Consider the following 22,053-nt stretch of genomic DNA (forward strand, 5'->3'; position numbering starts at 1 on the left):
CACAGTTCAAAAACACCACAACACACTGGAGCAGATTTTGTTAAAATCCAGCATTTTTTAATGAATATTACAAAAAACGTTTTCATTTAAAAGTAATTGTGTTTTTTTTTCTCTCTCTCTGTTTTTTTTTGTACATTTGGTAGCAGTAAGGCAGTAGTAGTTGTTTCCCAAAAACAATTTTTACATCATTAAAATTTGCAACCACATATATAAATATTATAAAACAATTCCGTTGCTACAGTGAGCCTCTGTTCCCTCGGATTAAATCTGGGTGCAGGTTTTAAAAATCGGTCCTCACTGAAGAGTGATGCACATTTGTGCCAAGGATCTTCAATATGTCATGTCATATACAGATATGAAGGCAAATATGTGTAGCAATTATTGAGAGCAGATCACATAGAAAAAAGATCCTGATGTATGATGATCCTGAAGTGTTGAGAATGAAAGTTATAAGTATAAAAATAACTTCACTGTGCAATGAAACAAAATGACATTTTTAAGGACTGCGCACGCGCACACACACACACACACACACACACACACACACACACACACACACACACACACACACACACACACACACACACACACACACACACACACACACACACACACACACACACTTCATCAATCTGAATAACAGCTTCAATTTTTTTTGATGTGCAGTTTAGTTCATTGCTCACTAAAATACTTATAATTTAAATATATAATACTCTGCTCTAAATAATGACACAAATTTACCCTCATATATATGATTCTGGTGTTTAGTGTTGATGTGTTTCTGTGGTTTCTGTTTTGCTTGTGCTCATACACAGGACAAAAAGATTTACTGGATAAAATGGAATGAATAAGAAAAGGTCAGAGGGATGGACAGACAGTATTAAATGGAGTGAGAGGATGAGATGACAGAATGATGAGCCTTTTTATGAAAGCGTGTCAAAAAAAAAAAAAAAAAAAAAGCATTTACCATAAAACTCCTTCCTAAAAAAAAGAAAGGTCCCCCATCAGAAGTTGTCTGATCACAAGAAAAAAAAAAAATGGTTATAAAAATGAAAAACATTCGTTTATAATGCCAGGCGATGGTGAATGTTCAGTCACTCTTATGAGTGTTTCACATTTCAGTGTTATTTTCTATCTAAAGGTACACAAGTTGGAAGTTGCTAGCAAAGAAAAATAAAAAGGTCTCATTTGTTTCCATCTTTCAAATACATGCTCTACATTCCCTCTAAAAGTGCACACATGACCTCAGCGACAGCAAAAGCCAGTTCTCTGATTAGTAAAGGTCTCATTTCCTGTTTCCTGTGAGTAATGAGTGCAATGGTATGAGCAGATACAGTATAATTATTTTCAGCCACCAAACATCAGTAAATCTTATTTAACGAATCTTGAACCTCAGAAATGCTTGCATTTCTGCAACCTTTAACCCTTTTCATTAGAGTCAGAAAGAATGAAAACACTTTCCAACACACTAACATTTGTACACATACATCAGTGCTGTATGTAAATAGTAATATATTACTAAAGGCCTTAAAATTTGTCCTCTTCAGGTGCTCTTCTAAAAGTCACAGTTCACTCCAGTCAAACTTAGATGGCCGCAAACAAACCTGTGCAAGACAAAGAGGAAGAAAAAGGATGATCATTTTACTTTTTCACTAAAGCACTTTTAGTCAAAGATTGGATCGGAAACAAAACGCTTGGATGAGAGGGGAAAAAAACTGTGATGCAACAAATAAACAGACATTTTATGAAGACCTGGATGAATGAAACATTTCCGCAGCGCCGGCGAAAAGCTTTGAGACAGAAGGATGATACAATTTTTCCCACTTGAATTAAATGGCTTATGGTCACACTGATCCTAACTGAATCATCAGTCATGATCTAATGAAGTATGATTATGCTGCTTATAAGTCCTCCTGGGAAGATCCTACGTACGTGTGCGGAAGCCGTAATTAAGATGTGATGTGGGTTCAAGTGATTTGGGTCAGAACAGAAAGGACACGGAAACTGCAAATCGTTTTTCTTTTTGTGCTAGTGGAATTCAAGAAAGAACAAATGATGTGCATTATGGACACTTTTTTCATATATTCATCTTGATCTTAACTTTATCTTAACTAAACAAAATATGTACAATTGTACTTAATTGTATTTTTATCTGAATTCTGCTCGAAATATCACCCTTAAAGGAGAACTCCGGTCAATTTTAACATTGAGCTCATTTTTTTGTACATTTGGAGTGCTGTCAATACAGAGAACAACGACAAAAATTGGTGTTGCCTACACTGAGTTTGCACCCTGTTGACTTCAATGGGGCAAGTACTAAACCTGCTTTTAGCCTCTTAAAAAAAGGATGTAAACACAGGTATTTGCGCTGGCTTAAATAACATCATTTTTATACATATCTTTCACATCTACTGCAGTCAGATCCACTCGTGTTCACTCAGAAGGAATCACTCACATTTTCTGTGCACTTGTAATGACACATCAAGGATGTTAAGAGGCTAAAAGCAGGTTTAGTACTTGCCCCATTGAAGTCAACAGGGTGCAAATTTTAAAAATAGAATAACTCGGTGTAGGCAACACCGATTTTTGTCGTTGTTCTCTGTATTGACAGCACTCCAAATGTACAAAAAATGAGCTCAATGTTAAAATTGACCGGAGTTCTCCTTTAAGGTGAGATAAAAATTCAAGAATATTTGCACGGTTTGGAAGAATGGTGCTCAAGGTTTTCAATGCTTTCGTTTACATTTTTTACATTTGTTAAGAATTTGTTTGTGCTTTATCAACATGCAGTAACATGGATAAAGTGACGTTCAGCTCAGCTGTTTTCAACCTTGAAATAATAAGAAATGTTTCTTGAGTAGCAAATCAGCATATTGAAATGATTTCTGTGATCGGTCAGACCGGCTCACAATGGATAGATGTAAACACCATGTAAACAGGGCCAAAGAATATCTTGAGTTTCAAACTGGTAATACAGACATTGTGACGGTGTTCATGCAACTACTAATATGATCTGAAGCACAGGAAACAGCAAACACAGGAAAGAATAGGTGTCACTCTCACACACATACAAAAAAACAGTGATAACAGACAGGTAGCACAAACAAGAGAGTCTAGAAGACACAGATGCTAAATTTACCCTTTTAATTAATCCTCCTTTTTCTCACTGCCTTTTTTTCGAGGCACGAACACCTTGCGGAGGTATGGCAGGACGAGAAAGGCAGCGAAGAAAAAGATGTGACCACAGAAATAAATGGAGGAGTAAACCTGGAAAACAAATGCATTCAAAATGTAAATGACTAGGAACACGGACATCCAACATCAGATTAATGATGAACGAATGCCTGAGGAGTAAGTACACACCTTGAGCCACTTGTCGTAAGTGAAGAGGCAGAATGGCACCAGAGGGTATCCCATAAATAGCCAGTGAATTAACTGCTGTACTAAATATACAAGTGGATACAGATGACTCTGAGCGATGGATGTCAGAAAAGGACTGTCCCGCACCAGTGCCTGAGCCTGCAAAAATATTTAGAGCAGTTATATTACATTTAGCCATTGTTTAATGGCATGTGTCCACGTACGTGAAAGAAACGCTCAATATTCTGCCCAAAATGCTAATACATTTTTTATCATTTCAAGTTGTATAAATTAACATTAACAAATACATTTAGTATGTAAGCATTAAAAAATGCTGTAAAAAAACATTGCTTGCTTTGCCTCGATGTAAGTTTCCATATATGAGCCTGTCGCTCAGATCCCATAAAAAATAAAACGAAAGCGCTTCGCTCCACTCACTCCGCACCGGTGGACACATACCGCAAGCAAACATGCACAATGTTTCAATCTTGCCTAGAGCCATATTTCACTGAATAATATTACATTTCAACTTGTTTTGTTTTTCTCCTGAGAAGGTTAATGATCAATCTGTACCATCAGCATTCATCAAAAAAATGTGTTTGGCTCAGACAGGAAAATATCAATTGTAAATGTTCCATTGACTTTCATTTAATGATGTCTCACATTTTAAAGTAGGACTACAAGGGCGAGATGCCTCCTCACATACTCACAGCTGTCTTCAACCTGTAAGATTGTGTTGCACAAGAAAGATAGATACTCAAAACAGCTGCAACAGTCTTCTGATCGATTCAGAAATTTGGGGAATCGTCGACCTCCTCACCGTTGTTTTCTTTCCTTTTTTTTTTTTTAAACGAAAGATTGGAGGAACCTAATTTCACCATGACCACAGGATATAAAGGTTGTAGAAAGTAGCCTTCTCATTAAATGAAGCTTTGTTTGTAATATGCAGATACATTTCTACATCTCTGATAGATTTTAAATTGTAATTTTGGCTTCCCCTGAAATGGGTCATAGCCCAGCAGAAAATACGCTCATTAGAGCATGTGCATTTATTGCATAGATGGAAAAAGACGTGTCTGAAATGCATGAGCACAGTTCAGTTGAATGATGAAGTTTACTTTAACTGTATTCTTTTGCACAGAATGTGTGAAGCAAACCGCACACTGAAACAGCCACAACAACACTGAAATAAAGAGCGTGTGGTATATCTGTCAATTAGATACGCGTGGAAGTTGCATTCAACACTACAGAAACTCAGCCAATGATCTGTGCTCTCAATCGCTGCGTCTGAAATCGAATACTTCCCTACTATATAGTATGCGAAAAACAGTACGCCAAGAGAGCAGTATGTCCAAATATATAGTATTCAAAAAACAGTAGGCGAAAAGTCCCCGGATGACCTACTACTACCTCCGAGATTCTGAAGTGCGCATTCAATGGACACTTTACTATCCCATGAGGCCACGGGAGAGGATTTATGAATGGAGGTGAAGGGTTTTTTTTTGCGCACAAAAAGTATTCTCGTTGCTTCATAATATTAAGGTTGAACCACTGTAGTTAAATGGACTAATTTAACAATGTATTTACTACCTTTCTGGACCTTGAAAGTTGCAATGATGTTGTTGTCAATGGAGGGACAGAAAACTCTCAGATTTCATCAAAAATATCAATTCATGTGTGTGTATATGCATATATACACAGGCACGCACACAAAGACATATATACAGTGAGGAAAATAAGTATTTGAACACCCTGCTATTTTGCAAGTTCTCCCACTTAGAAATCATGGAGGGGTCTGAAATTGTCATCGTAGGTGCATGTCCACTGTGAGAGACAATCTAAAAAAAAAAATCCAGAAATCACAATGTATGATTTTTTAACTATTTATTTGTATGATACAGCTGCAAATAAGTATTTGAACACCTGAGAAAATCAATGTTAATAATTGGTACAGTAGCCTTTGTAATTACAGAGGTCAAACATTTCCTGTAGTTTTTCACCAGGTTTGCACACACTGCAGGAGGGATTTTGGCCCACTCCTCCACACAGATCTTCTCTAGATCAGTCAGGTTTCTTGGCTGTCACTGAGAAACACGGAGTTTGAGCTCCCTCCAAAGATTCTCTATTGGGTTTAGGTCTGGAGACTGGCTAGGCCACGCCAGAACCTTGATATGCTTCTTACAGAGCCACTCCTTGGTTATCCTGGCTGTGTGCTTCGGGTCATTGTCATGTTGGAAGACCCAGCCTCGACCCTTCTTCAATGCTCTAACTGAGGGAAGGAGGTTGTTCCCCAAAATCTCGCAATACATGGCCCCGGTCATCCTCTCCTTAATACAGTGCAGTCGCCCTGTCCCATGAGCAGAAAAACACCCCCAAAGCATGATGCTACCACCCCCATGCTTCACAGTAGGGATGGTGTTCTTGGGAACTCATGGTACTCATCATTCTTCTTCCTCCAAACACGTTTAGTGGAATTATGACCAAAAAGTTCTATTTTGGTCTCATCTGACCACATGACTTTCTCGCATGACTCCTCTGGATCATCCAAATGGTCATTGGCAAACTTAAGACGGGCCTTGACATGTGCTGGTTTCCGTGCCATGCATGATTTCAAACCATGACGTCTTAGTGTATTACCAACAGTAACCTTGGAAACGGTGGTCCCAGCTCTTTTCAGGTCATTGACCAGCTCCTCCCGTGTAGTTCTGGGCTGATTTCTCACCTTTCTTAGGATCATTGAGACCCCACGAGGTGAGATCTTGCATGGAGCCCCAGTCCGAGGGAGATTGACAGTCATGTTTAGCTTCTTCCATTTTCTAATGATTGCTCCAACAGTGGACCTTTTTTCACCAAGCTGCTTGGCAATTTCCCCGTAGCCCTTTCCAGCCTTGTGGAGGTGTACAATTTTGTCTCTAGTGTCTTTGGACAGCTCTTTGGTCTTGGCCATGTTAGTAGTTGGATTCTTACTGATTGTATGGGGTGGACAGGTGTCTTTATGCAGCTAACGACCTCAAACAGGCGCATCTAATTTAGGATAATAAATGGAGTGGAGGTGGACATTTTAAAGGCAGACTAACAGGTCTTTGAGGGTCAGAATTCTAGCTGATAGACAGGTGTTCAATAATTATTTGCAGCTGTATCATACAAATAAATAGTTAAAAAAATCATATATTGTGATTTCTGGATATTTTTTTTTTGATTATGTCTCTCACAGTGGACATGCACCTACGATGACAATTTCAGACCCCTCCATGATTTCCAAGTGGGAGAACTTGCAAAATAGCAGGGTGTTCAAATACTTATTTTCCTCACTGTATATATAATATATATGAAAATATAATATATACACACACATATATTATGTAAACAAAAACTATTATGTTAGATGCGATTAATCGATTTGACAGCACTACTAGTAATCATAAAAATTTTTCAACATTGATAACAATAATAAGAAATGTTTCTTGAGCAGCAAATCAGTATATTAGAATGATTTCTAAAGATCATGTGACACTGAAGACTGGAGTAATGATGCTGAAAATTCAGCTTTACCATCATAGGAATAAATTACATTTTAAAAACATATTCAAATATATTAAATAGTATTAATATTTCACAATATTACTGATACTCAAATACTGTTTATCAAATGAATGCTGCCTTGGTGAGCATAAGACAAGAGCATGAAGAGCATAAAACACTCTTGAACAGTAGCAGTGTTCAAGGACTCTAGAATCCAGTTTTTTTTGCTCCATCACTTATATCGGAGCAAGACAATAATTTCAAATAAATACTCAGTGAGAAACTAAACTCGGAAACACTATATCTTCAAAGCTGTAAACTTTCAGATCTGCCTTCTGTTGGCATGAAAGTAAGTGACTCAAAGACTTTAGACATCTAGATTCCGAACAACTTCACGCCTCATGTCTGGTATAGTAATGTTGCCATGGTTACCTGCTTCTCCACATTGACAATGATGAACTCCACGGAGAAGCAGATGAGGTACCCCGAGTGCAAGCCGTGCCAGACAGCCAGGAATAACAATGTGAACATTTGAGACAACATCTTGTTACCCAAAAACTTCAACCTCTTAAACACATGCCTGTATTTTAGACGAGAAATTGAGAGAAAATAAATTGACGCATAGATTGAAAAGAAAAACAATAAGAGTTTCAAAGTCACTGATGTGAATAAATGTCAAATACATTAAAAAAAGCACATACCTGGCCACCCAAGCATTTGTGTTGATGTTGAAGGAATTGATGGTGCCTGTGAAGAGGGGCGTGGTCTCAAATAGCCACACCCTCACATTGGCACAGGCATCCCATTGGGGCTCCCCTTTTTCGTTCTTCCCATTATAGCCCAGCCCGGAGAGTATACACACACCTTCCTAAGAATATAGAGATATATATGTTTATATATTTATTTAGGGATGAATATGGCTCTTCCAAGCTGTATAATGGCTGTTTCTGGTTTGAAGTCCATTAAAGTGCATCTATCCATCATAAAAGGTGCTCCACGCGGCTCCGAGGGGTTAATAAAGGCCTTCTGAAGAGAAGCGTTTGTGTAAGAAAATATTCATATTTATCACGTTACAAAGTAAAATTCTAGCTTCCGGCCAAACGAACATACTTGCGCCTAAAGCGCAACTTACGCAGCTTGTGATGTCGGAAGTAGCGTAGTATGCGTGGCGTAGCGTAAATATCAGCAGTACGTCGCATTACTCGCATGAGTTGCACTTTACGGTTAAGTCGAATCCGTATGTTCGTTTGGCCGGAGGCTAGATATTTTAATTTATAAAGTTTTAAATATGGATATTTGTCTTACACAAATGCATCAGAAGGCCTTTATTAAACCCCCAAAGCTGTGTGGAGCACTTTTATGATGGATAGATGCACTTTTATGGACTTCAAAACAGAAACGGCCATTCATTGCCATTATTCAGCTTGGAAGAGGCAGGACATTTTTTAATATAACTCCGACTGTATTCGTCTGAAAGAAGAATGTCATATACACCTAGGATGACTTGAGGGTGAGTAAATCATGGGCTAATTTTCATTTTTGGTTGAACTATACCATTAAGTTACATCTAAAAACTGTATGAATGTCTTTGCATTTGATACAAAATATCAAACCAAGTGGAATTATAAATGATGTTGTTTGGTTATAAATCATAAAACAACAGATATGCTGTTCAGAACTGAGACTTTATTTAGGCATTCAGACATTTTAAGTGTGGCCTAAGTCTCAAAAAAAAGTAAAATACAATAGAAATTGGCCCACTGAATGTCAATGAAACCTTTCCAAACATCAAGAAAACAATTAAAACAATGCAATCACACCTACAACTCACAATCTACAGAAAGTTTTAAGCCAGAAAACCTGTTTACCATCCTCACAACCTGATCAGGTGTGGCTTGTACTTCTAGTCTGGCGAACCCTAAGGAGGTTCAGTTTCACATTCTCAGCTAGAAAAAGAAAGCCACGTCTTGACTGTAATTGACTTTTTTCACAGCTAACATCTCACCAAGAAGAGAGTAAAGATTCATTGACAGAGTGCGCAGCATGAAATGTAATGACTCTCAATTACCACAAGTGTGCTCTTAATGGAGGATTGTGGTTGTGCTGTTTACTCACCGTGATCAGCCAGCAGCTGATGTACTTATACAGGTTTACTTTCACCCACACTAGGATGTACACACACTTGTACCAGAACGGATGTGCCTGAATCACAGATAAGAAGAAATTAATCACTTCTGATGCATTATGAAAAATCTTTCTTTTTAAACATTATTTAGCCTTATAAAACCATTTAAAAAAACTAGTATGTTTTCATTTCATTTTGCGTCCCGTACAGCAGAAAGAGGTTTAAATGCTAATGAATAGGGATGTCAAGACTTTTCATACTTGTTTTTCATTCAAACTAACGGTAACACTTTACAATAAGGTCTCATTTGTTAACATTAATGTATTAACTATCATGAACTAACAATGAGCAATACATTAATAATTACAGTATGTATTAATCTTTGTTAATGTTAGTTAATAAAAATAGAGTTGTTCATTGTTCATGTTAGTTTACAGTGCATTAGCTAATGTTATACCATGGTCTGGGTGAATACTCGATTCTGATTGGCTGCAGGGTGTCCATTAAAAAGTGATAGAGGACACCTAGTAAATAAACCGCCAGGCGTAACCAGGGAAACCAAGTTATTGTTTGTAAAAACTTTAGATTTCGATTGTATAACTAATTAAAATATAAACTAATGTTTTAAAAATGTGTTATTTGGCAAGTGACCATGGTATAAGCGGGTTAATGCCCAACGAGGTGTCCATTGTCAGGTATTAATGGACTTCGGCGGAGGCAATGGACCTCCGCTGCGCGTCGGACGGTTCACGCCTCGCCGTCGTCCATTAAAATACCTGACAATGGACACCTCGTCAGGCATTAACCCTTACTTAACAAATACTACTTTTGATTTTAAAAATGTATAAATAAATGTTGAAATTAACATTAAATACGATTAATATATGCTGTAGAAGTATTGTTTATTATTAGTTCTAACTAATGAAACCTTACTGTAAAGTGTTAAAATTAAATTAACTATTATATATTCCAAGGGACATCATTCCTAAAATACAAAGACAACTATATTTTGTATAAAGACCAATTATTCTGTTTGAGAATAGTGTGATATTATTGTATAAAGTAATTGTATGTAATCATTCAAAATTTGAAAACATGATTTAAAACATCATCTCATTGTACTAAAATCAAAAGAAATTACTGAAATTTTTTTTGCAAGATATTTACCTTGTATTAAGTATTTGAGCAATGTTAAATCAATCAATTTTTTGTTTTAGGTTTAGGTTAGTTTAACTCATATTAACTTATGTTACTAACAATAATGATAATATTTATAGAAAATACAGATATGACTCTTTGTCCAATAAAATGCTATTATATAGTTTGTGAAATATGCCAAATTACAGCACGCAATGAGAGTATCGTGTTTAACGATATGATTATGGTGCTTGTTGTCATGTTGTACTTAAAAGGGATAGTTCACACAAAAATGAAAATTCTGTCATAATTTACTCCCTGTCAAGTTGTTCCGAACTTAATTTCTTTCTTCTGCTGAACACAAAAGAAGATATTTTAAAGGGTTAGTTCACCCAAAAATGAAAATTCTGTCAGTAATTACTCACCCTCATGTTGTTCCAACCGCGTAAGACCTTCGTTCATCTTCGGAACACAAATTAAGATATTTTTGATGAAATCTGAGCCATATCTGAATCCTCCATAGGCTGCTATGGTGTCGGAAACTTGCTGGCCCAGAAAAGTTATTAAAGAGATCGTTAATATAGTCCAAGTGACTACAGTGACTCAATCTTAAGTATATCAAGCGACGAGAATACTTTTTGTGCGCAAAAACAAACAAAAATAACGACTTTATTCCACTTTTCATTTCCTTCTCTCTGGGCCTCGTAGTGTTTTTGCGCTGCGCGTCTGTGTTGCACGTCATCACGCATCACACACATGACTGGCGTCGGCCAATAGTGAGCCTACGTGGTGACATGTAACACGGACGCGCTGCGCAAAAACACTACGCAAACCAACTAGAGGTCCAGAGAGAAGGAAATGAATAGTGGAATAAAGTCGTTATTTTTGTTTGTTTTTGCGCACAAAAAGTATTCTCGTCGCTTGATATACATAAGATTGAGCCACTGGAGTCACTTGGACTATATTAACGATCTCTTTAATAACTTTTCTGGGCCAGCAAGTTTCCGACACCATAGCAGCCTATGGAGGATTCAGATATGGCTCAGATTTCATCAAAAATATCTTAATTTGTGTTCCGAAGATGAACGAAGGTCTTACGAGGTTGGAACAACATGAGGGTGAGTAATTACTGACAGAATTTTCATTTTTGGGTGAACTAACCCTTTAAGGAACGTCAGTAACCAAACAGTTGATGGGCCTCAATGGTTTCCGTAATATTTTTATTCCATTCTATGGCCCATCAACGGTTTGATTACTGACATTCTTCAAAATATCTTCTTTTGTGGTCAGCAGAAGAAAGAAACTCGTACAGGTTTGAAACGACTTGAGGGTGAGTAAAGGATGACAGAATTTTCATTTTTGGGTGAACTATCTCTTTAACACGCTATGTTTGAAGTAAACGCAATCGTTGTTTGTAAAATGCTCCCACACATGATTACATCAAGACTGCTTTATTTTTACAAGGCAAGAATACGCAAGCCATGCTTTCTATACGCATGTAACATGCAGTGCAAGCTACAGCTTTAGCTCACTGCTTGAATGATTGCTCCATACGTTTGTGCTGAAATGTGTTAAATTAAATTTGATAAGCTGAACTGATTTAATTAATATAACTGAGTCTTGGTTATACATGAACACCCCTAACAATCAATCATTTTTCACTGTTTGTGTGAACTCATTTTAACTTGCTCCTCTGCATTTTAACCTCAGTCAAAAATAGGACTCGCAGTAACCGTTTTTCATTTCCAAAATTACTATACACACCAAGACTATACCTGACAGACTTAAAGAGTGCTCTCATTCAGACTGTGAGCTTTCTGTGGCATCAGCGCCACATTGAAAAGATCACAGAACTAAAACAAGTGGCAGCTCAAGAGATACAGACACAAGGCTGTTAACAACTTAAATACTGAACATTCATTTTGTGACTCTGTGTATGTTCAGTCACAATCCACTAACCTCAAACTCATCTGTTAAGTAGTAGTTAGCTGGGTAGAGCGGCCCGCCCATCGCAAAGATAGATAGGGTGATCAGACCTAAACCGAATCGCTTCATTGCTGGAACCACACTGCAAGAGGAAGAAATGTTTGTTCGATTAAATATTTCATTAACAGAGGACTATAATAAGCATTAATGGGTCAGTACTAGTTAAGTTGTGGTCAAAAGCAGTGCTGCCTAAAATGCATATCATTCATTTTCAATTTCAAGCTAAAGTGACAATTGGAGTCATGATATGGGGGAGCTCAGCAATTCGACAAAGTTGAGAAAACCGTAACTTTATGCAAATGAGTAGAGACACCATGTGACAAAGACTGTGCTATTTCTCAGTATAAAGTTATTGTGAAGGGTTTTGCTGTTCTATATTATTTGTCTCAGGGATATAATAAAAAAAATTATGTGTGGAAAAGCATGTCACAATCTGTCTGCATTCTGATTGACTTTTCATGCATTGGTAATCATTTATCTTCTTCATGGTGTGATGTATTGCAATTCATATACAAACAACAAAACTTACGCATCTTATTTTTACCAGTAATATGTCTTATTTGTAATTAAATTTCCATTATCACTTTAGTTTAGGGTCCAATTCTCACTATATAAACTAGTTGCGTATTAGCATGCATATTACTAGGATATTGGCTTTTTATTAGTACTTATAAAGTACATATTAATCCTAAACAATACCTAAACTTAACAACTGCCTTACATACTATTAATAAGCAGTAATTAAGAGTTTATTGAGACAAAAGTCTCAATACCCTAAACTAAAGTGTGACCACATTTTCTAACTCTATGGCCTGTTGTACAGCAATCCAATAGCATTAGAGCATCCAGTGTCTATATGAATGCCTATAGCTTAAAGGTTTATGACAAACAAAAAGATTGAGTGAGTTACTAAGACTTGTTCATTATCACTTTGTCCTTGAGCAAGTGAAAGAAGTCAATGTCCTTGTAATGGACATATTAATCCTGCAAATCACTTTGGATGAAAAACTGTTTATAGAAAGTAAAATCATTGGTTTGACAGACTTTAGCTAAGCTAGTATTGTTGCACTTGTGAAATTTTGTGCACTTACCTATTGGGTGGTTGTCCGGGGACATCGGACATCTCTCGAGACACCAGCATCTGGTAGTTTCGCAGTGTGAACTGAGGCCCTACCAGAAAGCCTCCATAGAAGTATGAGAAACCAAAGACCTCCAACAGAGACGGCGTAGAGCTGAGGGCAGACTTCTTCTGTTCTGCGTTTATCTGAGATGGCTACATAAAAGAAAATGAGTAAATGAATTAAAAGATAGGAACTGGCCACAGATAAATTGCAAAAATATTGAAATCTATAAAGATAATAGATATACACCTCCACTTAAAAGTTTGGGGTCTGGAAGATTTTTTTTAAGTAAATCAAAAACACAGAATAAACAGTAATATTGTTAAGTATTATTACCATTTAAAATAAAGGTTTTCTAATGTAATATATTTTAAAATGTAATGTATAACTGTGATGACAAATTAGAATTTTCAGCATTATTACTCCAGACTTCAGTGTCACATGATCCTTCAGTAATCATTTTAATATGTTGATGTGGTGCTCAAGAAACAGATCTTATTATGTTGAAAACAGACTTCTTTCATTTGTTTAGGAAAAGATGACTAGAATAGAAAGCTCAAAAGAACACTAAAGACATTTATAAAGTTACAAAAGATTTCTGATACTTTTGATCAATTTAAAGCATCTTTGCTAAATAAAAAATAATGAATCTCTTTCCAAAAAAATCCAGACCAAAACTTTTGAACAGTAGTGTAATTAAGACTCTTGTTTTGAATGCCATATAATCATGCCAGTGAACAAAGTGTATGTACCCATTTACACCTGGTACCGAGATCCATATCAAGTGGTTAGTATTTAATACAGGATCAAAAATATTTAGTGATTTTTTTCACTTAAACCACATTCTGAGGGTGAAACATCACATTTGTGACTTGATTTAAATGACAAATATACAGTATTTGAGAGAATAATTGATGTAATGTGAAGTGATGTCACAGCTGGTCAAAGGAGACGCATGATACCAGGTGTAAAATCGCGCGATCTGTCTGTCTGACTGATCAAATCACCTGAGATGGATGTTATTACCAGGTGTAAACGGTCTATTTTCGGTCATAAGGTAATCTTTACACCCTCAATAAAACATTGCTTTAAGAGTAGGAATCGTCTTTCTTGACTGACTACAGTTATTGACACAGAGGGAGATAATCAATAGATATAACCTTTCACACAATCACATGAAGACGCCAACTGTGTCAAGCCACAGCTACGATTAATATTTAGACAGAGGCGTTTAATATGAGCCACAGATGAGATCACTGCAGTATAGAACTAAAAGATTACACAATTACATCTTAGGGAACTTCACTACATTTCACCTTGCCAGGAATCATTACACTGATCCATAGTGGCCATTTAGCAGAACGTCTGCTACACAACTGAAGAAGACACTTTGTGGTTCCTCATCAGTTCCTTGCGCTCAAATCATGCATAAAAATACAAAGAGTGATGCAGGAAGAGGAAAAGCAGTGAGATAATGATAAGAGGATGAAAGGTGAACAAACTGAGCAAAGGAAGACAGAAATGGTGGAAGATAATAGCAGTTCATAAAGTCAAACTCACTTCTTTTCCACCGTCATAGTAATCAAGCGCTAAACCTGCAATGAGAAAATGAATCATCGTCAGTACTAAGATGACATGAGCACTAGCACTGGAGGAGAAAAAAAAGGTGTTGCTGATCTCATATAACAACAATATTACAGACAATACGTCTTTTATATAGTGGAAAATTTCAAAATAGTGATAAAGTATCAAATAAATAGTAATAACAATGGTAATTACAATAGTACAGAGTAAAAAATACCATGGTTTTGCAGACATGGTAATAACATACCTAGGTACATCTACAGTAGGGATTTACAACAACACATACCATATCCGTTTTTTATCAGTATGAAACATTTTAATTAATTTTAGCAGTGGATATTTATTGTGCATGTTAATTTCCACTGTTTTTAAGTTTACATTACCCTGCTGTTCTCTAATACTCAAAAACACTTTTTAAAAACACTAATAATTGAATAACACTGTAAAAAATTAACATACTGTATATTATAATAATGTGATTCCTAAATTCACTTGTAGGATTTAACATTATTTTCAACATCTTCCACTAATCAGTCATCATATATATATATATATATATATATATATATATATATATATATATATATAGGGATATATATTTATATTATACACAAATATATACAGACACACACACACACTTCAACCATTACTGTACTATGGCATTTTGTAACTATCTGTTAATTTACCTTGTCATTGCCTTGTGAGAAATAGTTTAACAGAATGCAGTTGTAAATATATAAAGTCAGGGAAATAATAGATAAGGAAGAGATGGTAATTAAAAGCAGGCATCATACCGATGAGTTTGAGTGTGAGGACACAGTGAGGCATGGTCCATTTGATATCATACTCGTCTGTAGCTGTGTAGTAATAACCCGTCAACAGATATATCTGCCACACAAAAAGAGACAAGTGTACAGCCTCAGGTTCTGTTTGACACTGACTTTATTGTTTTTAAGAGATCCTAAAGATGTGTTAACTTTAAAAAATAAGCTCTAAATTTCCCTTCACATTCTTTAAGGTTCCTCTGGTCTCATTAATAAAAGATTTTTTGCGCATTTATCAGAAATATGACTGGTAGACATTCCAGAAAGAGGAGGAGTGTATCTCTCGCAGTGTGTACACCAGGCAGAAAATGTTTTTTTAACTGGGGTCTGTGTGACCCTGACATAAAATATAACATTGGTCATGGAGGATGGCTGAAGCATGTCATAAGTTCATAAGTGTAAGAAAAGTCATGAAGTATCAGTCTGGTACTTCAATGTTAAGCATGCAATGCACCGCAATGTTAAGCACTATTCCAACTATTAAAATAAGGATTAAATGCATGATCCAATATGGTAGTTTTAAGCTTACAGCAGTTCATGCACAAGATCACGTCAAGAGCACAAGAACTGATAAAGAGATAAAGAAAAGTGAATGAGTGTGTGTGTGTGTGTGTGTGTGTGTGTGTGTGTTCTCACCATCTGAAAGATAAAGCTACTCAGAACGCATGTGACTGTCCTTCCCATCAGCCTCAACATCAAGAACTGAATGATTATACATAAGAAGGAGTGGCCGACCTGATACCCTGAGAGAAGGACATGGAGAGATGAGTTATTGCATTCCAGCAGAACCAGACCATCAGATAACTACAACAGTTTATCTACAATATGACGATTTTTAATAGAAGATTTTTAATAGAACAGAATATTTCAGCCAAAATGCCAATTGTGTCATCATTTACTCACCCTTTTGTTATTTTCTTTCTTCTGTGGAGCACAAAAGGAGAATTTTTTTGTAATCGAATGAGTAATATTTTTTTTGAAGGTCTCTCTTTTCCATATCATGCCAACAAATGAGCACTGGGTATGTCAAGCTCCAAAAGAACAAAAACACCATTAAAAGTATCATAAAAGTGATCTATATATTAAGCCTATAAAAGTGAGCTATATTCTAAGCCTTCGGAACAGACCAGAATTTTAAACTTATTCACTGACAAATCAAATATGCCATTTTTGACATAAATAAGACTTGCTCTGAGAACCAATGGAGTATGATGTACCATTTTGTAAAGCTTCATTGAACGGTGGAAGGGAACATTATCAGTGAAAAACAACAACATTTTTGGCATGTTTATCACAGAAACATATTGTATGACTTTAGAAGGGCTGAAATATGGTGCACAAGTAGAATGGACTATATGATAATTCATACTTTAGTGGTGCATTTCTTTGACATTTTGGAGCCTGTCAAATCCTGTTCCCATTCATATTCATTATACGGAAAAAAAGTGGCTGGGATATTCTTCAAAAATTCTTCTTTTGTGATCTACGGGAGAAAAGTCAAGTGGGTTTGAAACAACATGAGGGTGAGTAAATGATAATGAGAACAAGAATGTAGATTTTTGGGTGAACTATCCCTTTCTCTAAAGGAAAAAGTTAGAGAAAGACAGATTTCAGACTCAATGACAAACTAAAGTAGAATGTCTCAGGTAATGACAAAGAGAGACAGACCTGCTGTTAGATCCAAATGCAGCACAAAAGAAATCAAATACACAGAATACAAGCACAAGTTAATTTTCCCATTACCCAACACAACACTCATTAGCTTGCTTTTCAACCTGCCACTCATATTCTCATTGGCCACGCTCTCACCACCAGGGGTTATTGCCATGGTGACAAAACCTCATGTCTCTCTGTCACAATCTTCTTTAAAGCCACAGTCACCAGGAAACCCTGACCACAGACTGCAGAGCAGTTAGTCAGGACACCCTTCATTTTCCCTCCATTATTCTCAAGGACATTAAATGCTAAATAACTTTACAGAGAACAGCCTCAAGAGGAAATCTGACGGGGGCCGAAAGTAAATAATTAAGCACTTTTACTGGACAACTAACATGTCATGAAAAACAAAAATAAAAACCCTTAATGCTCTGTGTTTATTACCTTTATGAGAATGAGAAACAGGGCTTGGCATTAACTTTTTTGCTCACCAGCCACTGTGACTAGTGGTTTTCTAAAGTTACCAGCCACTCAGCATTTTCACTCGCCACTATTTTGACATTGATTGCATGGTGAAAAACTGACATATAGATTTTTAAAAATATTTTTTCATAATTTGAGACAGAGCCATTTTACTGTTACACATGCGTGTTTACGTTCACTTAAAGTGACTGTGTTTATGTGAATACTCGCCAAGGCCGGTATTTTGACCTTTTTTTGTCTGTATTTGACTGATTAATGGCAATAAGCAGCGAAAAGTACAATTGTTAATGTCAAGCCCTGATGAGAAATATACACTACCATTTCAAAATCTGGGATGAGTCTTTTTTTTTTAAAGAAATTAAAACTTTTGTTTATCAAGGACATGTTAAATTGATGAAAAGTGACAGTAAAGACTTTGTTACAAAATATTTCTTTTGAACTTTGTATTCAACAGAAATATTAAGCAGCACAACTGTTTTTAGCACTGATAATAAAAGGAAGTGTTTCTTGAGCAGCAAATCAGTCTTCAGTGTCACATGATCCTTCAGAAATCATTCTAATATGCTGAAGTAATGATGCTGAAAATTCAGCTTTGCAATCACAGCTAAACATTAAATTTGAACAAATATTCAAATAGAAAACAATCATTTTAAATTGTATAATATTTCACAATATTACTGTTTTTACTGTATTTTAGATAAAATAATGCAGCCTTGGTGAACAGAAGAGACGAAAAAATCGTACCAACCCCAAACTTTTAAACGGTAGTGTAATATTTTTAGAGCAACTGTTTTGTAATAAGGAAACTGATCTGCGGAAAGCCCTTATCTTTGACAAAAATGAACCACATAAGCAAACAAAATGTTGGCAACAGAACTGTGATATTCCATTAATAATACTTTTAAAACTTAATAAAAAAAAATCTTGATCTTCCCTTTTAAAACTTTACCACTTTGATGTGGTTCAATATTGAGAATGCTGCTGACATATGTTGCAAGCACACCTAGAATCAACTCTTTAGTGTGATTAGATAAGATGCAATGGAATCGATGTGAACAAAGCAAGTTCAAGATTGCGAGTAACTAGGGGAACTGAACTATGGGCAGAAAAATCCTCCAGTCTAAACATGGGCTGGCAGATGCTAACTGCCGAGCCTTGCCGTAAATCACAAGGCTGACATTCACGTAAACATGATCACTAGTGTTTAACTGCTAAAAAAAAGCTAGGTCTCACTTAAACGTTTAAGTAAGGTCTCACTTTTAAGTCACGTTCTCACGTTTAAGTAAGGTCTCACTTAAACATGTTACAGTTGTAAAGACACTAGTGATCAGATCTTTCAGCTCCTCACTCCTTCCCTGCTTCGTTCTCTATCTCACCAAAATTAAACGTGGCCAGTGCCAGGCCGGAGAATGTGTGGAAGAGATGAACAACTGTCGCAGACTGATGAAAGAAAAAACACCGGTAGACCAGTGCAAAGGGATAACCTGCAGGGGAAAAGAGAGAGAAAAAGATTAGGCATATAATGTGTGGCAACTGTAGATAAACGCTTCCTTCGTGAGCGTGTGTCATTGCACATAAACTTGACAAGCTAAATTGTACTCTTGAGGGCACGACACACGAGAGAAAGCTTTGATGGAGCGCTTGTAAGATCTGGTTTGAGGATGCACCAATATTAATATCTAATATTAATAATGTAATTATAAACTCAATAAGCTGATGAATATGTTCATGTTATGGCCAATGACCGATCAATATGGCCGATCTTAAAATTCTACACTAATTGGTCTCCAAAGCAAATTACAAAAAACAAACACTATAGGTTTAATACTGCAGGTGAATTTTAATTCTAATGTAGGCCTACAGTATGAAAAATGGATATTCACTTTGATATGTGCCAAAGATTACATTTAACATGATTAGTGCTGTTAAAGACTAACTTTATGGTTAATCTTTGATCATGTGTATCATTAGTTGTTGTTTTTTATTTCCATTTGGCTTATTTTTATTTCATTTTTTTGTAATTATAGAACTTCAGCTTAAACCTACTGTATTAGTGGCCAAGTCTAATTATTCTAATATTCATTTAAGATTTAGATTTTGTTTTAACTTCATTTCAATTATCAAAATGTTGTAAATAATATTTATAGCTTTGTTCAACAATAACAGCTCTGTTTTAAGTGAGTGTCAGCAGAAGGTGATCTATATGTCTCATTCATGTATGTAATATATGATGCATCCACAGTAAAAAGTTTAAATGTTTTCAACTTTCGGTCTTGACATTTTTCCTCACTGAATACAGCTTTACACTGAAAACAGTTTCATCAACATATGTATCATGCACAGGTTAAAACTGGAAGTTTAGCAGTCTTCATTCTGATGATCCACATGGTAAAAATTCTGTTGAGGGGCTGTATTAACACTATATATATGTTACAAACACATGAAACGCTACAGAAAGACTACAACAGTACTGTAACAGTCATTCCATGGAAATCATGCAAATGTTTTCCCAGCTCAGTCAGACAACCCACATGTCATTCATCTGGTTGAAGTGGTTTAGCAGTCCAGTCCACTGCAATGCACCTGGCCAAAGTACAAATAACCCTGCTATCTGCTCTCACAACCCTATTCATATCAACCTGTAACTTGAAACCCAGCTTCATTTGCATTGAATCCGTACAGCTAACTGTAGGTCAAAGCACTAAAATACAGTTGCAAAATGAAAAGACAGCTGTCAGATGGAGGTCTACCGAGTTAAACTAGTTGTAATCCTAGCAGATGTGTGGAGTTAACCGTGACATGTAGGTCACCCTTGTCGACAGTTGATTCTGGCTAGGGTCGGTGTGAATAGAGAGTTGGTGTTGGTTCCGTGTCTTTAGTGCAGCTGGGAACAGGTTAGACTTGAGGTGTGACTTGGGCAGACTTCAAATACAACTACAACTACAACAACATACCTGTCCACGTTTCTAATGACTCCTAACGACACTCATCACAAGCTCTCCGCGGAGCCTAAAAGATCTCATTTGTGCGCCGTTCACTTACCTAATAAGACAGACAAAATCAATCGAATGGCCGGTTCGGGTGAACCGAAATATTCGGCTATTTTCTCCATGAAGGGAGCCGCCATCTTTAGTGTGGGCGGAAGTAGCTGCGGTCGGGTTTCCGTGAGTGTGTGGCGCTCGTGAGGTCTCGCGCGCTCCTTAACTCCGTTTAGCTTACTCCTCCTCTCGTCACCTCTCACACCATTCACAGTGAACCTTCAATCTCGGCTTTCGCAAACGCCTTGCGCAATATTGCGCCTTGTGCCATTTCAGTTCATTGCCAAGCACCTTAATGACGCGAAACGAGGATGAGATTGTTTATTTAGTGCTGAAGTCCGTTTAGGATAATGGAAACATTATTAGTCCGTGAGACTGGGTTTGTGTAGTAAAAGGACAAATAGAACGAATGACATACGCAGAAACTGACTTATTGTTCAATTTGACAGCAACTAAAAAGTGTCTTGATAAAAATAAAGCAGCTTAACAATACTGCCCTCTAGTGTTTGTCAAACCAAACGGCCTTTCTGCACTTATCCTGTTGCACATCATGCTCTGCATACTGTTTGTATTGATCCCCCACCCAACTTAAAAATGATGTATGTTTTTGGTTACACTTTATTTTAAGGTGTCCATCCTTGTTACAGTGTAATTATACAAATAAGCACTGAGTAATATTAATTAACAACATGTACTTACTATAGGGTTAGTATAGGATTAGGGTTTGGTTGAGGGTTAGTTGCACTTGCATGTAATTATGCATAATTTACTGTTATTTTTACTATAGTAAATACACAAGGACACTTTAAAATAAAGTGTTACCATGTTTTTTTTTTACAATGTTAATGTCTGTTTGTTTTTGAAGGGTTAATAAAGAGATAATAAAGTTTTTTTTTTTCATTTTCCACTATCACTCTAGGCATCTTTCTTTTTAGAGCACTAACTTAAAAAAAAAAAAAAACGATTTAAACAACTGTATAATAAATAATTGATATACATTAGTACGCAAGTGTACAATAATACACGTTTTAAACAATGGCATAAAACAAACCAGATCTGGAATCACTTTTAAGTTAACTTAGAACTTAGTAACTTGTTCTTTTGAGGGTGTGTTTGCTTGGGCCATGCTGTCATTTATGTATTGTATCTGTTTATTGTCACACTAGTAGTCATTGTTGTGACGTGTAGGGATGGACTACGGATATAAATGAAAACGA

General features: G+C 36.3%; 1 protein-coding gene across 2 annotated transcripts; it reads right to left on the reverse strand.

Moving 5' to 3' along the window:
- Nucleotides 1–31: 31 nt before the first annotated feature.
- On the reverse strand, nt 32–21,029 carry lpcat3 (lysophosphatidylcholine acyltransferase 3). 2 transcript variants are annotated; one of them, XM_081389003.1, is made up of 13 exons: nt 20,841–21,029; nt 19,175–19,282; nt 16,296–16,402; nt 15,630–15,723; nt 14,812–14,846; nt 13,222–13,403; nt 12,104–12,212; nt 8,998–9,084; nt 7,584–7,750; nt 7,315–7,462; nt 3,364–3,519; nt 3,140–3,267; nt 32–1,604 (listed from the first exon to the last, which is right to left on the reverse strand). In XM_081389003.1, exons 1-12 carry the CDS (start codon nt 20,923–20,925, stop codon nt 3,148–3,150), a joined length of 1,398 nt encoding a protein of 465 aa, XP_081245129.1. In that variant the 5' UTR covers nt 20,926–21,029; the 3' UTR covers nt 32–1,604; nt 3,140–3,147. The 2 variants fall into 2 exon arrangements, with proteins under 2 accessions (XP_081245129.1, XP_081245130.1); XM_081389004.1 differs by lacking the exons at nt 19,175–19,282; nt 20,841–21,029 and adding an exon at nt 16,563–16,690.
- Between the last annotated feature and the right edge of the window lie 1,024 nt (nt 21,030–22,053).

Source organism: Scardinius erythrophthalmus (assembly GCF_964197995.2).
Source record: "Scardinius erythrophthalmus genome assembly, chromosome: 16".
In the NCBI taxonomy this organism is placed as follows: Eukaryota; Metazoa; Chordata; class Actinopteri; order Cypriniformes; family Leuciscidae; genus Scardinius; species Scardinius erythrophthalmus.

Excerpts from the sequence above, each read along its gene's own strand:
- lpcat3 (XM_081389003.1), bottom strand. The coding sequence starts at position 20,925 with ATGGCGGCTCCCTTCATGGAGAAAATAGCCGAATATTTCGGTTCACCC. Across the intron at positions 19,283-20,840 it reads GATTTTGTCTGTCTTATTAG|GTTATCCCTTTGCACTGGTC; the intron begins GTAAGTGAACGG and ends TTTCCCCTGCAG. Across the intron at positions 3,520-7,314 it reads TTGTCAATGTGGAGAAGCAG|GCTCAGGCACTGGTGCGGGA; the intron begins GTAACCATGGCA and ends ATATTTTTGCAG.